At 37.7% G+C, this 14,830-nt stretch overlaps 1 protein-coding gene across 14 annotated transcripts in view; it reads right to left on the bottom strand.

The window, feature by feature from the left end:
- Positions 1-14,830, bottom strand: part of Rev3l (REV3 like, DNA directed polymerase zeta catalytic subunit) — a 172,848-nt gene that overhangs the window by 2,651 nt on the left and 155,367 nt on the right. For all 14 annotated transcript variants that reach the window (XM_074076494.1, XM_020168699.2, XM_074076550.1 and 11 more), the window contains 2 exons: positions 13,244-13,490; positions 12,430-12,639 (listed from right to left, as the gene is read on the bottom strand). In XM_074076494.1, coding sequence (XP_073932595.1) covers positions 12,430-12,639; positions 13,244-13,490 — 457 coding nt within the window. The remainder of the gene's footprint in view (positions 1-12,429; positions 12,640-13,243; positions 13,491-14,830) is intronic.

Raw genomic sequence — 14,830 nt, 5'->3', positions numbered from 1 at the left:
AAATATTTGGTGCTACAGGTTAATCCACAAATTTGTCAGGACAGCAAGAGTTTATTAAAACACAGAGAGGCAAGAGACAGCTGAACACAGGGAGTACTGCTGCACTGATATGAGGGTTGAGACAAATTTACTTATGTAAAGCAAAGTAAAAAAACAAAGCCAAAGTATACCCTCCAGATAGGATAAAAAAATAAAAACTCAAAAAGGAGCACTTACACTGGAGGTCAAGACCTCCAGTTTTTATTGGAGTCAACAGAGTAGAGATGTTAGTTCTTCTCCTTACACATGGCAGGCAGAGGGAATTTTTGGCCTGGGATAGCCAGATTGGGCCTGTTATTTTAGGGGGGCTCCATTGACTACAGGCTGATGGGATTCTGCTGTATGTCATGAGCCATCTGTTAATGTCAACAATCTGGGATATGATCCCTTATCAGTGTCTGAACCATGATTCTTGGCTATTAGGTTTCCTAACTCCACCCTTAGTCCCCATAAACATTTACCTGTGTTCTCTGGTGATCTTTGTCAGGGTTTTAACTGAGTCATGTTCATTTAAGAGTTGGTTTATGTTGGGGTTAACAGTGAGGACAGCCATGTTTGGACCAGACCACCTATCCCCCAAAGACTGACAAAGGGACAATTGTTAACCTTTATCTCCCTGGGTGGATGCCAAGGACAGTTGAGCAGACAGTGACCTAACTACAACTTTTCTTTCTTGGTTGCCCAATAACAGTATCTCTTAGTGATCTTCCTGGTATTTTCCCACTAGCCCCCTATATCTAGCCCAAGCCTGTGTTTGGCAATGGGCTCTACCTCTCTTGCTGGGGTCCCCCTCCATAGGGCTCCTCCTTGAACAATAAACCCTATGTTGGTGTTTGAGCACTCTCTGCCTCTTCCATACCTCTTATTTTCTAACAGTTTATATAAAATTTTCTAGATGACCTCATGGTTAAGCAACTGTTGTCTTGGGTGATTCTAATATAGTCGGTACCCTATAGGTGTCTGTGACTGGGCTATGTGGGTTTACTAAAACTGTTCTCCCCCTCCAACTGATAAAAAAAAAATCTAAGGTTTTACTTTAAGAACAACTAAGCTAATATGTATACATAACCTCTACAGAGCTATGATGCTATTACTGTTCCTTATACTAAATGTATTTATGTTTTTCAAGTATATCAAGCCTTCTAAAATACAAAATTTAGATAAATGAGGTAACGAAAAGTTAGTGGTACTGATATACTGTTCTGTTACTTGCTAAATTGTCCATCAAAATTTTAACCATGGCTCTTTTAAGTTTTTGTCTTACACTTCTGATCCTTCTGGGACATTTACAATCAAGTCCATAAAAAATGACTCTAATAAGTGTTTATGTGTCAACCAGGTTAGCTTTTTAGACATCTACTTTTGTTGGATTTTGCTATGTATTGTCCTTTTCTAGAAGCCCACTGCCTAAGAGCCACTCCTTTAAAGCCTCTTTGTTGCTTAAATTTGACCAAAAATGTCTAGTTTGTACTGACTCCCACTTGCTCTGCTCAATATTCACCACCTCCCCGCAACGTGGAACCAAAACCAACCAAAATCCAGAAAAGAGCAAATCCTCACAATGAGGAAAGAAAATGAACAATCAAGAAAGATCTTCAGTCTACAGCCATAACACTCTAAAATGTGCCCAATCTTTTTTTTTTATTGTTTTATTATTCATATGTGCCTACAAGGCTTAGGTCATTTCTCCCCCCTGCCCCCACCCCCTCCCTTACCACCCACTCCGCCCCCTCCCTCTCCTCCCCACCCCCTCAATACACGGCAGAAACTATTTTGCCCTTATCTCTAACTTTGTTGAAGAGAGAGTATAAGCAATAATAGGAAGGAACAAGGGTTTTTGCTGGTTGAGATAAGGATAACTATACAGGGCATTGACTCACATTGATTTCCTGTGCGTGGGTGTTACCTTCTAGGTTAATTCTTTTTGATCTAACCTTTTCTCTAGTTCCTGGTCCCCTTTTCCTATTGGCCTCAGTTGCTTTTAAGGTATCCGCTTTAGTTTCTCTGCGTTAAGGGCAACAAATGCTAGCTAGTTTTTTAGGTGTCTTACCTATCCTCACCCCTCCCTTGTGTGCTCTCGCTTTATCATGTGCTCATAGTCCAATCCCCTTGTTGTGTTTGCCCTTGATCTAATGTCCACATATGAGGGAGAACATATGATTTTTGGTCTTTTGGGCCAGGCTAACCTCACTCAGAATGATGTTCTCCAATTCCATCCATTTACCAGCAAATGATAACATTTCGTTCTTCTTCATGGCTGTATAAAATTCCATTGTGTATAATACCACATTTTCTTAATCCACTCGTCAGTGGTGGGGCATCTTGGCTGTTTCCATAACTTGGCTATTGTGAATAGTGCTGCAATAAACATGGGTGTGCAGGTGCCTCTGGAGTAACCTGTGTCACAGTCTTTTGGGTATATCCCCAAGAGTGGTATTGCTGGATCAAATGGTAGATCAATGTCTAGCTTTTTAAGTAGCCTCCAAATTTTTTTCCAGAGTGGTTGTACTAGTTTACATTCCCACCAACAGTGTTAGAGGGTTCCTTTTTCCCCCTGCAAACTTGCCAACACCTGTTGTAAGTGGTGTTGCTAATGATGGCTATTCTAACAGTGGTGAGGTAGAATCTTAGTGTGGTTTTAATTTGCATTTCCTTTATTGCTAGAGACGGTGAGCATTTTTTCATGTGTTTTTTGGCCATTTGAATTTCTTCTTTTGAGAAAGTTCTGTTTAGTTCACTTGCCCATTTCTTTATTGGTTCATTAGTTTTGGGAGAATTTAGTTTTTTAAGTTCCCTATATATTCTGGTTATCAGTCCTTTGTCTGATGTATAGTTGGCAAATATTTTCTCCCACTCTGTGGGTGTTCTCTTCAGTTTAGAGACCATTTCTTTTGATGAACAGAAGCTTTTTAGCTTTATGAGGTCCCATTTATCTGTGCTATCTCTTAGTTGCTGTGCTGCTAGGGTTTTGTTGAGAAAGTTCTTACCTATACCTACTAACTTCAGAGTATTTCCTACTCTTTCCTGTATCAACTTTAGAGTTTGTGGTCTGATATTAAGATCCTTGATCCATTTGAGTTAATTTTGGTATAGGGTGATATACATGGATCTAGTTTCAGTTTTTTGCAGTCTGCTAACCAGTTTTCCCAGCAGTTTTTGTTGAAGAGGCTGCTATTTCTCCATCGTATACTTTTAGCTCCTTTGTCAAAGACAAGTTGGTTACAGTTGTGTGGCTTCATATCTGGGTCCTCTATTCTGTTCTCCTGGTCTTCATGTCTGTTTTTGTGCCAGTACCATGCTGTTTTTATCGTTATTGCTTTGTAATATAGTTTGAAGTCAGGTATCGTGATACCTCCAGCATTGTTGTTTTGACTGAGTATTGCCTTGGCTATTCGTGGCCTCTTGTGTTTCCATATAAATTTAACAGTGGATTTTTCAATCTCTTTAATGAATGTCATTGGAATTTTGATGGGAATTGCATTAAACATGTAGATTACTTTTGGGAATATAGACATTTTTACTATGTTGACTCCACCAATCCATGAGCATGGGAGATCTCTCCACTTTCTATAGTCTTCCTCAATCTCTTTCTTCAGAAGTTTATAGTTTTCCTTGTAGTGGTCATTCAAATGTGCCCAATCTTGCCTGGTCTCAGAAGCTAAGCAGCATCAGGCCTATTTAGTACTTGGATGGGAGACAATTCTTCAGAAAAGACTGCTCAGAGACAAACAGTTTGGAGACAAGCGTGGGAATGCTGTCAAAGTTCAAATGGAGTCACTTATGCCAGACTTCTCAAAAATAAGAATGGCTGAGAGGACTGAGGAAGTGGTTCTTATCTATGCGTGGCCATCTGGCATTAAAGCCCTCCCAGAAATAAACTCCTATTTTTAGACAGGGTCTTCTACTTAGAGACAAAATAACTATTTTTATTGGCTCTAAATATGTCCTTTGATATTTAAAGGTAGTAGTTTTAACTTTTTTAAAAAACGAGTTTTCTTGAACATATATACTGATAAGATATTGTTGCCATGGTAATTCTACTCAGTTTAAAACAAAACAAAACAAAAACAAAAGATACTGTCTGGGTAAAAGAATAAAATGTTCAACCATTAGTACCCCATTAGAGGGGCCCATTTGTTGTTCTCTTGTTTATCTCCATTACAGTTGAAGTAACAAAAACTGCTCCCTGGATCCACCACAGCCGAGTAAAGCCAGCCTCTCCCAAGTGGGAGTATGTCCCTGACTCAGCTGCACCATCCAAGATTATCCTCTGGAACACCTATGCCCTTCCTTGGCAGGACTCCACTTCCCAGGAGACAACAGGGAACCACAAACAGCAAGACCACAGCCCTGATCTAGTCACTCTGAACGCTGACTAGTCTATACAGGGAGGAAGCTCAAACATGGGATGTACCCTTGCTCTCCTGTACACACTTGGACTCTTACCTTTTGGGTTGGCCCTTACAAGGTTTTTCCCATGTACTAAATGTTATAAGAGAGCCACTGTTGGGACCTCCACACAGCCATACATGCACCCACCAACAGGTCAGACGTTAAGTCAGCTCATATACTCCCAGGTTTGCAAGGCTGCTGGTAAGTGATACTAAAAGTCCCAGAGTAAAGAAAACAATACAGACTACATTTGTCATAAAAAGTGGGGCGATGGGTCATATCCTAGGAACATGCTTAATCTTAACACTGCCTGGCCCTGCTGGTATCGTGGTCTATCAGGACCATTATGGAGGCCAATATAAAAAGGAAAATGGTCACTCATGTAATGATGCTATGACAATACAAACCCCTAGATTAAGATGATGCTCTTTGAACCGAGGTGGGTCCAAGCATCAAAAGGGGGAATGATGTAGCAGGGAGGAGGATCAGAAGAGAAACAGACAGGCTGTGTTCTGATAATGAGGCAGGGGAAAGGGATGGCAAAGCAGAGAAATAAAACTAAAAGAACTGAAACATGTAGAAGGTCACATAGCACTAGGGGAATGAAATGTGGGTAGAGCTTTACTCTTTGCTTCCGTAACCTGCTTGCAAGGGTTACGGAACAAAGAGGTGAGACCTCTTTGTTCTTGGGGCTCAGCCTTTGTACATGTGTCTGCTGCGTCTGTTTCCTGCTAAACTGTCTCAGTGTCCCCTATCTCAGCTTGAGATTCCCACAACAGTGGTGGTGCACACTTGTAATCCCAGCTACTCAGGATGTGGAAATAGGAGAATTGCAGTCCAGCCTGGGCAAAGTCAACAGGATCCTATGTCAAAAAAACAAAAAACAAAAAACAAAAACAAAAACAAAAACAAAAAACCAGCCAGGTGTGCCAGTGCACAGCTACTCAGAAGGTGGAGGTAGAAGGGTTGTGGTGTGAGGTTAATCTGGGCAGAAGTGTGAGGCTGTATCTAAAAAACAAACTAAAAGCAAAAAGACTGAAAGCATGGCTCAAGTGGTAAAGCACTTGCCTAGCAAGGCCCTGAGTTCAATCCCCAGTACCACCAAAACCAAAACAAACCCTACAAAACCAAGAAATCCCATGAGACTTATGGGATACAATCAAGCAAATATTTTCATTATGGGTGTTGCAGGAGAAGAGATGGGAAAAGGAACACAATCCCTATTTAATGAAAAAAAAGCTGAAAACTTCCCATATCTTGGAGAGATTAGATCATCCACGTTCAGGTAGCTTGAAGGTCCCCAAATAGAATCAATCCAGAAAGGTCCTCTCCAAGGAATATTATGGTCAAATTGTTAAAACTTAGAGAATTCTGAACACAGCAAGATAAAAGCATCAAGTCATGTATAATGGAATCCCCAACAGACTAAGAGCAGATTTCTCAGCAGAAACTTTAAAGGCCAGAAGAGAATGGGATTACATGTTTCAAATACTGAAAGAAAAAACTTGCCAACCAAGAATGCTATATCCAGCAAAGCTGTCTTTCAGAAAAGGGAGAGAAATAAAGTGTTTCCCAGACAAGTAAAGACTAAGGGAATTCATCACTAGTCTTATAAGAAATATTTAAGGAAGACCTACAAGCAGAAGTGAAAAGATAGTAACATCATCGTGAAAATATGTGAAAGTATAAAACTCACAAGTAGGACATACAAAAAGAAAACAATAGAGAAAAATAATGAAATCTTATCAATAAAGAAAAACTACAAAAATAGTAAGAGAGGAAAAGAGGAACAAAGAACCAAAACAACCAAAATGACAGGAATTCAATTCTTACTTATCAATAATAACCTTGAATTGTAAGTGGACTAAACTCCCTAATTAAAAGATAAAGATGGGGTGATTGGGTTAAAAAAAAAAAAAACCCAAACCCAAACCTCTAAGACTCAACTACATGCTGTCTAAAAGAAACTCACTTCACTGTTAGTAAAGACACACATGGATTGAAAGTGAAGGGATGGAAAAAGATATTTCATATAAATGAAAACCTAAAGTGAATAGGAGTAGCTATGTTTATATCAGATAAACTTTAAATCAAAAACTATAAAAAGATAAAGGTGGTCAAAATATAAATATAAAAGATAAATATAAAAGAAGGTAAAAAATATAAGTATAAAGAGATTAATTCAACAAGAGCATATAATAAAAAATAGATACACATCTAACACCAGAATATTATCAGATCTAAGGCAAATATTATTAGATCTAAAAGGACAGGATCTAATAAAGTAACAGTTTGTGACTTCAGAGTATAGTAAGTTTTTTTGGTTTTTTTTTTTTTTTTTGGTGGGACTAGGATTTGTGACTTCAAAACTCCGCTTCTATCAACTGACAGATATTCCTGAAGAAAAAAAATCATCAAATCATAATCAACAACAAAGACCACTGAAGTTGAACTATGTTACAGATGTTCAGTTTATAGAACATTTCATCCAATGGTCATAGAATACACATTCTTCTCATCAGCACATGGAACACTCTCCAGGACTGATCTTAAAAACGAATCCCAACAAATTAAGGAAAAATCAAAAGCTTATGTTTCATCTCTGACCACAATGGAATAAACTAGGAATCAACAAGAGGAACTTTAGAAATTATACAGATACATAGAAACAACATGCTCTTAAATAATTCTAGAAATCAGCAACAAGAGGAACTTTAAGAATTTTACAGATACATGGAAACAATATGGTCCTGAACAACCTATGAATCAACAAGAAATCAGAAGTGAAATAAAAAAATTCTTGAAACAAATAAAAATGAAAACACAACATACTAGAATCTAGGGATACAGCAAAAGTAGTATTAAAAGGGGTTGATAGTTAAAAACACCTAAACAAAAATATTGAAAGAAAGAACCTAATGATGCAACTCAATGAACTGGAAAAGCAAGCCAAATCAAACCCAAAATTAGTAGGAGAGGAGAAATAAATACCAGAGCAGAAATAAATGAACTAGAGCTTAATAATAAACACCATCACAAAAGATCAAGTAAATGAGTTTTGTTTTTTTTTTTAAAGATAAAATTGAAGTTGAGTGCTGTGGTACATACTTGCAATCCTAGCTATTCAGGAGGTAGAGATTGCGAGGACTGTAGTTCAAGACAGCCTGGGCAAAAAGTTCATGAGACTCCCATCTCATTCAGTAAAAGCTGAGCATGGTGGCATGTACCTGTCATCCGAGTGAGGTGGGGAGCATAAACAGGAGGATCATAGGCTAGGCCAGCCCACTCATAAATACAAGACCCTAGAGGAAAAAAATTACCTAAACCAAAAAAGGTTGGGAGTGTGGTTCAAGTGTAGAGTGCCTGGCAAGTGCAAGGCCCTGAGTTCAAACCCAATACCACTATCACCGCTGCAACAAAAAAGATAAAAGTTGATAAGCCTTTAGTTAGACTAATATAAAAAGAGAAGATTCAAAGACAAAAAAGGAGACATTACAACTGATAGCACTGAAATACAAACGATTATTAGAGAATATTGTGAATAACTACCAACAAGAAAATAAGAAATAGATAAATTTCTGAAGACACACTACATACCAAAATTGAACCATGAAGAAATAAAAACCTGATTAATCCAATAATGAGTAATGAGATTGAGTCAGTAATAGAAAAGTGTCCCAATGACAATTTCTATTTCATTGGGACACAGACTGGATGGCTTCACTGCTGAATTTTACCAGACTTTTAAAGAAGAATTAACATCAATTCTTCTCAAGCTACTCCAAAAAACTGAAAGAAAAGTATTCTTCCAAATCCATCCTGGGAGGTCAGCACTACCCTGGTACCCAAATTAGACAACGGGACAAACACACACACATACACACATACAGGCACCTCGAAAAAGAAAACTATAGACCCCAATCCCTGATAAACACAGATGTGAAAATTCTCAACAAAATAATTGCAAATCAAATCGAACAGCATTTCAAAAATACTATCCACCATAATCAAATGGGATTTATCTCAAGTATATAAGGACAGTTTGACACTTACAAATCAACAAATATAATATAGCATTATTAACAGAATCATAAATAGATACAAAAAAGGCATTTGATAAAATTCAGTATCCCTTCACGATGAAAATTTTGAACAAGTTAGATATGGAGGGAATGTTCCTCAACATAATAAAAGCCATATATGATGGGCCCATATTCAGTATCATATTAAATGGGGAAAAGCTGAAGGCCCTTTTCCTAAAATCTGGAACAAGACAAATTTGTCCACTTTCACCATTGTTATTCAACATAGTACTGAGAATCAGCCAGAGCAATTAGGCTAGAGAATGAGGACAGGGCTCAGTAGTAATCCTAGCCACTTGGGAGGTGGAGGTCAGTAGGATTGTGGTTTGAGGCCAGCTGGGCAAAAAGTTCAATCCCCAATACTGCCCAAAGAAAGAATGAAAGAGAGAGAAGGTAGGGGGAGGGGGAGCAAGGGGAGGAAGGAGAGAAATAAAGGGAATCAAAATTGGAAAGGAGGAGGGTAAAGTATCCTTGTTACAGATGTTGGGAAACAAAAATAGGAGGATCACAGTCCAGGCCAATCCAGGTATAAACATGAGACCCTTTTCGAAAAATACCTAAAGCAAAATAAAAGGGCTGGGTTTGTGGCCCCAGTGGTTAAAGTACCTGCCTAGCAAGTGTGAGGCCCTGAGTCCAATCCCTAGTACCTCCAAAACAAACAAACAAACAAACAAACAAACAAACAAACAATCTAATGCCGGAGTCCCACCCCATGCCAGCGAATCAGAATCTCTGGGCATGAAAGCCTAAAAATCCATACTTTTCAAGGTTCCCAGGTGATTCTTATGTATAGTAAGATATGATCTTGAGGAAAAAAATAAATCATGGAATAATTTTTTTTAAAAAACAAGAGAAGCATTATAATGTCTTACACAATGATACTTAAGAGTCTTAAGTTATACATATTGTGAAAAAGACTAAAAAAAGTGAAAAACATAAAAATTAAAAAGGATAGTAGTGAGGACTCTAATAGGCAAGAAAATACTGTGTAACCAAGTGATTAAAAAAGAGAAACCTAAGCCAGGTGTGGTGGTACATAGTTCCACTGACTCTAGATGCTGAGGCAGGAGGATCACTTGAGCCCAAGTGTTCTAGGCCAGCCTGGGCTACAGTGAGACTCTGCTTCAAAAAAGAGAAATTATATAGCAAGCAACAATTACAGATTGTATTTCAAGAGATAAATCAAATATGCTGAAATGAATTCCCTGATGTATATTTTGCAGAGGGGTTCTGAGTTAGACATAGGGCAGTAAATTTTTGTTCTCTGATCCAGTATCAACCTTAGTCAACTAAAGGGTACATTTTTTCTGGTTAACGTATCCAGTATTATGTTAATTGCTACAAGAAAACTGCTTAGAAATATATGCTTTAGTATGCTCTACCTAGGCCAACTATGCTGTTCTTTCTTTCTTTCTTTATTTTATTCATATGTGCATACAATGTTTGGGTCATTTCTCCTCCTTTCCACCTATGCTATTCTTCTACAAAGCCTTTAATTAGATCTCTGCTAAGAGACTCAAATCTGTTCCCAAATATCAGAATTTCTGTATTACAGTTGTATGCATACAGCTATACTCAGGTGCCAGGACAAACTGATGAATATTTAAGAGCTCTCTGTGCTTGTCTGATAAATTATCAAGGATAGAACTGACTAAATTTAACTCAAATGTTTAGTTTCAAGATCTTTTACTGGAGATTTAAACCCTGAGTATTATATTTCAAGCTTATATTAAAAACTTTAAACACCCACAACTTGGACAACTACCTTTTAACTCATAAGGGAAAAGACATTTTGAAAATACCTCCTTTAATATTTATGGATTCTTTTTGCTATCTTCTGGCTTTGTATCTTTGTTTTAAATCTTCAGTCAGATGCTTAATTTATTGTTTCATTCTTTTATAATTAAAAGTGCTTCAGGTGATGCCTTTTTTTTGGGGGGGGTGGGATACTGGGGTTTTATCTCAGGGCATTGCACTTGCTAGGCAGGGGCTCTACTGCTTGAGCCATACTTCCAGCCCAGGTGATGAATTTTTTCCTGAGATTTGCTATGGCTATCTAGAATCTAACTTGTAGTATGTTCATTTTGTTTAACAGGGACTGCTAAATTTTCCAAGTGAAGGGATTATTTAGTCTTCAGAGTTTATAATTAATTAGTACTTTTGTAGAACTGTATTGATAAGATGTCATCTGAAATTGAGCCTTTCTTTATAGACTAAGATATGGTCAAATTTGAAACCTTTCATAAACACTTAAGTGTGTTGTTTAATTTTGGGTTACAGAGTTTACTATGTAATTGTAAGGATGGCCTTACCAGTTGTTTAAATCTTCCATAATTACTTATTTACAATCACTTAATTGGTCTTGAACTCAGAGATGTATTAAAATCTGTTATTGTTACATGTCTTGTAATTTCTAATTTATAAAAATGTCTACAGATTAGTGCATGGGAGACACGCTTTAACTATTTTTTAAAAATCTAGTTTTAGTATCTCTTGAAAGAAGGCAAGCCAGTCTTAAAAGATGGCAAAACCAGTTTAAAAGCATCATTTCTTTTAAACTGTATATATATATATTTTTTGGTGGTACTGGGCCTTGAACTCAGGGTCTTCACCTTGAGCCACTCCACCAGCCCTTTTTGTGATGGGTATTTTTGAGATAGAGTCTCGCAAACTATTTGCCTTGGCTGGCTTCAAACCCGATCCTCCTGATCTCTGCCTCCTGAGTAGCTAGGATTACAGGCATGAGCCACTGGTGCCTGGTTAAAGTGTATTTTTATAGGAAGACCTAGTTGGAAGGAGTGTCTGGTTAAATTGTTCCCACTAACTAGTGCAATGTTTGTACTGAGGGCACAAGATGAAAAGGTCCAGAAGAGACCACACACAGTCTGATCTTAGCAGAGGACTGAAGTTCCTGCTTCCGTTAGTACATAATCCTAGGATCCAACATAGGAATTTTCTGCGAGTTGATTGCTGCAATAATGACACAGCCTATAAAATCAACAGAAGGTGGGAGTATCCAGTAATTTCAGTAGTTATATTTATGAGGACCAAACACCTAGCAGAAAATGGCTGAAAATTGGTTGGTAATAACTCCAGTGACATATTAAGCAGGAACTTGTTCATTCATTCGTTAAATATGCATAGACTACCACTGTGGGATGGAACTATGCTAGGCACAGTGGCAGAACTTTCACCTCATCTAGGTATTTAAACTGATTCCTCTCAGATGATTAGAGTGTAATGAGGAAAATCATCCTTGGTAGAGGGAATAGGGTGTTTAAAGACCAGAAAGTGGGAGAAATTAAGATTCATTCACAGATCTAGAAAAGGGCAAGAAATAGTGACAGAGTTGTAGTAGTAAGGTTCAGTATAGGAAAAGACTTGTAAGTCATGCTAATGAGCTTGAATTTTATCAAGAGAGAGAGCATGAGGTATTTTTTAGATTTTATTTTGTAACTTACTTCAACAGATATTTGTTGTTTATTTCTACTATAATTCCCACATATGAAAAATCTCTTTGAATTTATGTCTATGTCTCATCTCAGTCATTTACTTATGAGTGTAGTATACAAATTACTTAACTTCCCTGTGTTAATTTACTCATCTGTAAGAGTGCATGGAACAGTCTCTGGCAGTAAGACTCAACCATGTTAACTAGTAATTTTCTATCTGATGTCTCAGAATTACAAAAACTTTCCAAGTTTACTAGCAATTTCCTAAGATGATTAAATTTTTATGAAAATAGCAAGTGGACCAATTAGAACTTATTATTTAAGAAGTTTATCAATTTAGAATTCTCATTTCACTTTTCACATGAGTTTCACATTTCACACTAAAATAAAGTTCAAGAGTTAACTGCATCTCCCCGAACAGTCACGATTGCTTGAGATTCCAGGTTTACTGAATAAGGCCGTACCTTTACAAGTTGCGCCTGTTTGCGTTCCAACTCTCGAATTTCTTGGTTGAGGATGACTGCAACATGTTGAGGTTGGCTCCGACATTTACTACAGATACCATGCTGAGTTAGGTCATCGCACACAGGACAGTGTAAAGTAGTGAAATACTGTGAAATAGTGCCTTTTCGCCCTTCAGGTTCACTGTGAGAGGAGCTGGTAGCTTTCTGGATCTATAATAACATCAATTCAGAAATAAATCTTAGCTTTACAGTAGAGATGCTATTTTCATGCTAATTATAGGTTACTCAGTCTTTATCTTATTTATTCATTCCACAAATTTAAGTACTTACTATAGGCCAGGCACTGTTTTAGATACTGAAGCTACAGAAGTGAACAAAATCCTTGCTTTCATGGAGGTTACATTCTAATATCATCAGATATATTGGGTTTTTCTTTTGGGGAAAAAAAAAATGGAAATGGTTTTCTTCCACTCAAGTTGTTTGGTTGAGATACATAGATATTTGAGATATTTTTTCTTTCTTTCTTTTTCTTCCATTTATTTTTTATTAACTGGTTTACAAAATTTTTGTGGCTAAATATTTACCACTGAAATTCTTGGGGACTCATTAATTTCAATATTTCTGTAATTTGGGCAACTGACAGAAGCTAAGAAGATATTTTTAGAAAATTTAAGTTTCTCTTTTAGGAAACCAGAAGAGTACAGCATCTTTGTGAGGATCAATCTGGCTTGCCCCTCATAGCACATAAATCTTTAGTTATAATGGAATTTTGAAGTAAAATAGTTATAGAACATGTACTATTTAGTAAACTTACTCTTGGTAATTCATGATACCAGCTGAAGACATCAATACCAATAAGTGAGAAGATTCTTGCCAGGGGTGGAAGGATTTGCTTGGTGATATAGTAAGTGGCATTCAGTCTCAAAGTTGGATCCTGTAGGACTTCTGCTGGGCGCCTTACCAGCTGGATAAGTGGTACTCCAGGGGTCCCATAAATAATGACGTATGGCACTCGCTCCCCAACTCGAGGCTCAGAACGCCGGTCATAAGTAAGCATTTTCCTATTCAAATCCAAATAAAACACACACTAAAAGACTATCATAGAAACACTTTTCCAATACATTGTCAGAATTAAGAAATGAAACCTTGAGAAATCTACAAGGGGTACCTTCAAATTAGATTGCTGTTTCTTTTTTATTTTTTGGTATTGGGTTTTAAACTCATGGCCTTAAGGTTAGATCAAAAAGAATTAACCTAGAAGGTAACACCCACGCACAGGAAATCAATGTGAGTCAATGCCCTGTATAGCTATCCTTATCTCAACCAGCAAAAACCCTTGTTCCTTCCTATTATTGCTTATACTCTCTCTACAACAAAATTAGAAATAAGGGCAAAATAGTTTCTGCTGGGTATTGGGGGGGGGAGAGGGAGGGGGAAGAATGGGTGGTAAGGGAGGGGGTGGGGGCAGGGGGGAGAAATGAACCAAGCCTTGTATGCACATATGAATAATAAAAGAAAAATGAAAAAAAAATAAATAAATAAAAAAAAATAAACTCATGGCCTTGTGCTTGCTAGGCAGGTGCTCAACCACTTGAGCCACTCAGCCAGCCCTTTTGTGTGTGTTGGTTATTTTTGATATGGTTCCCCTATACTTTGTAAGTGCTCCTTTTCTAGGCTTTCCTTGAGAAACTAAATGCAATGAATTGTAGTCTCTGATCCATTTGTTTCTCCCACATCAAAATCACTAGGCAGTCCATAATACTGATCTACCAAAAGCACTTAGGTGATAACATTCTGGGGTCAGATTGTTTAGCTAAATGTTTTCTTTCACTATTAGATTTATGACAGTTCTCTCTTAGACTAGTATTACTTTCCAGAGAGCAGTGATGTACAGTGAGTTTTAAACCCCTACAGGATGTCCACTTGGTGCCAATTAGGGAAATATATATAGTTCTCAAAGAAGTAGTGATCAGTCAGATATGGTAACTCATGTCTGCAATTCTAGCAACTTGAGAGGTGAAGATCAGGAGGATCATGGTTTGAGGCCAGCCTGGGCAAAAAGTTCTCAAGACCCCGTCTCAACCAATGGTTGTGAAGTGGGAGACGTTGCATGCCTGTCATCCTAGCCACATGGGAAAGCACAAATAGGATCATGATTCAGGCCAGTCCAGGTGTTAAGCAAGACTGTATCTCAAAAATAACCAACACACACAAAAGGACTGACTGAGTAGCTCAAGTGGTTGAGTACCTGCCTAGTAAGCACAAGGCCCTGAGTTTAAACCCCAATACCAAAAAATAAAAAAGAAACAGCAATCTAATTTGAAGGTACCCCTTGTAGATTTCTCAAGGTTTCATGTGGGAAAGTGGAGAAATGACTGTGAGTGACTGTGCCCATGGACTA

The sequence above is a fragment of the Castor canadensis genome, chromosome 1 (genome assembly GCF_047511655.1).
Source record: "Castor canadensis chromosome 1, mCasCan1.hap1v2, whole genome shotgun sequence".
Taxonomy (NCBI): domain Eukaryota; kingdom Metazoa; phylum Chordata; class Mammalia; order Rodentia; family Castoridae; genus Castor; species Castor canadensis.
The sequence above is the reverse complement of the archived record's forward strand: the minus strand, read 5'-3'. Positions and strand labels throughout refer to the sequence as shown.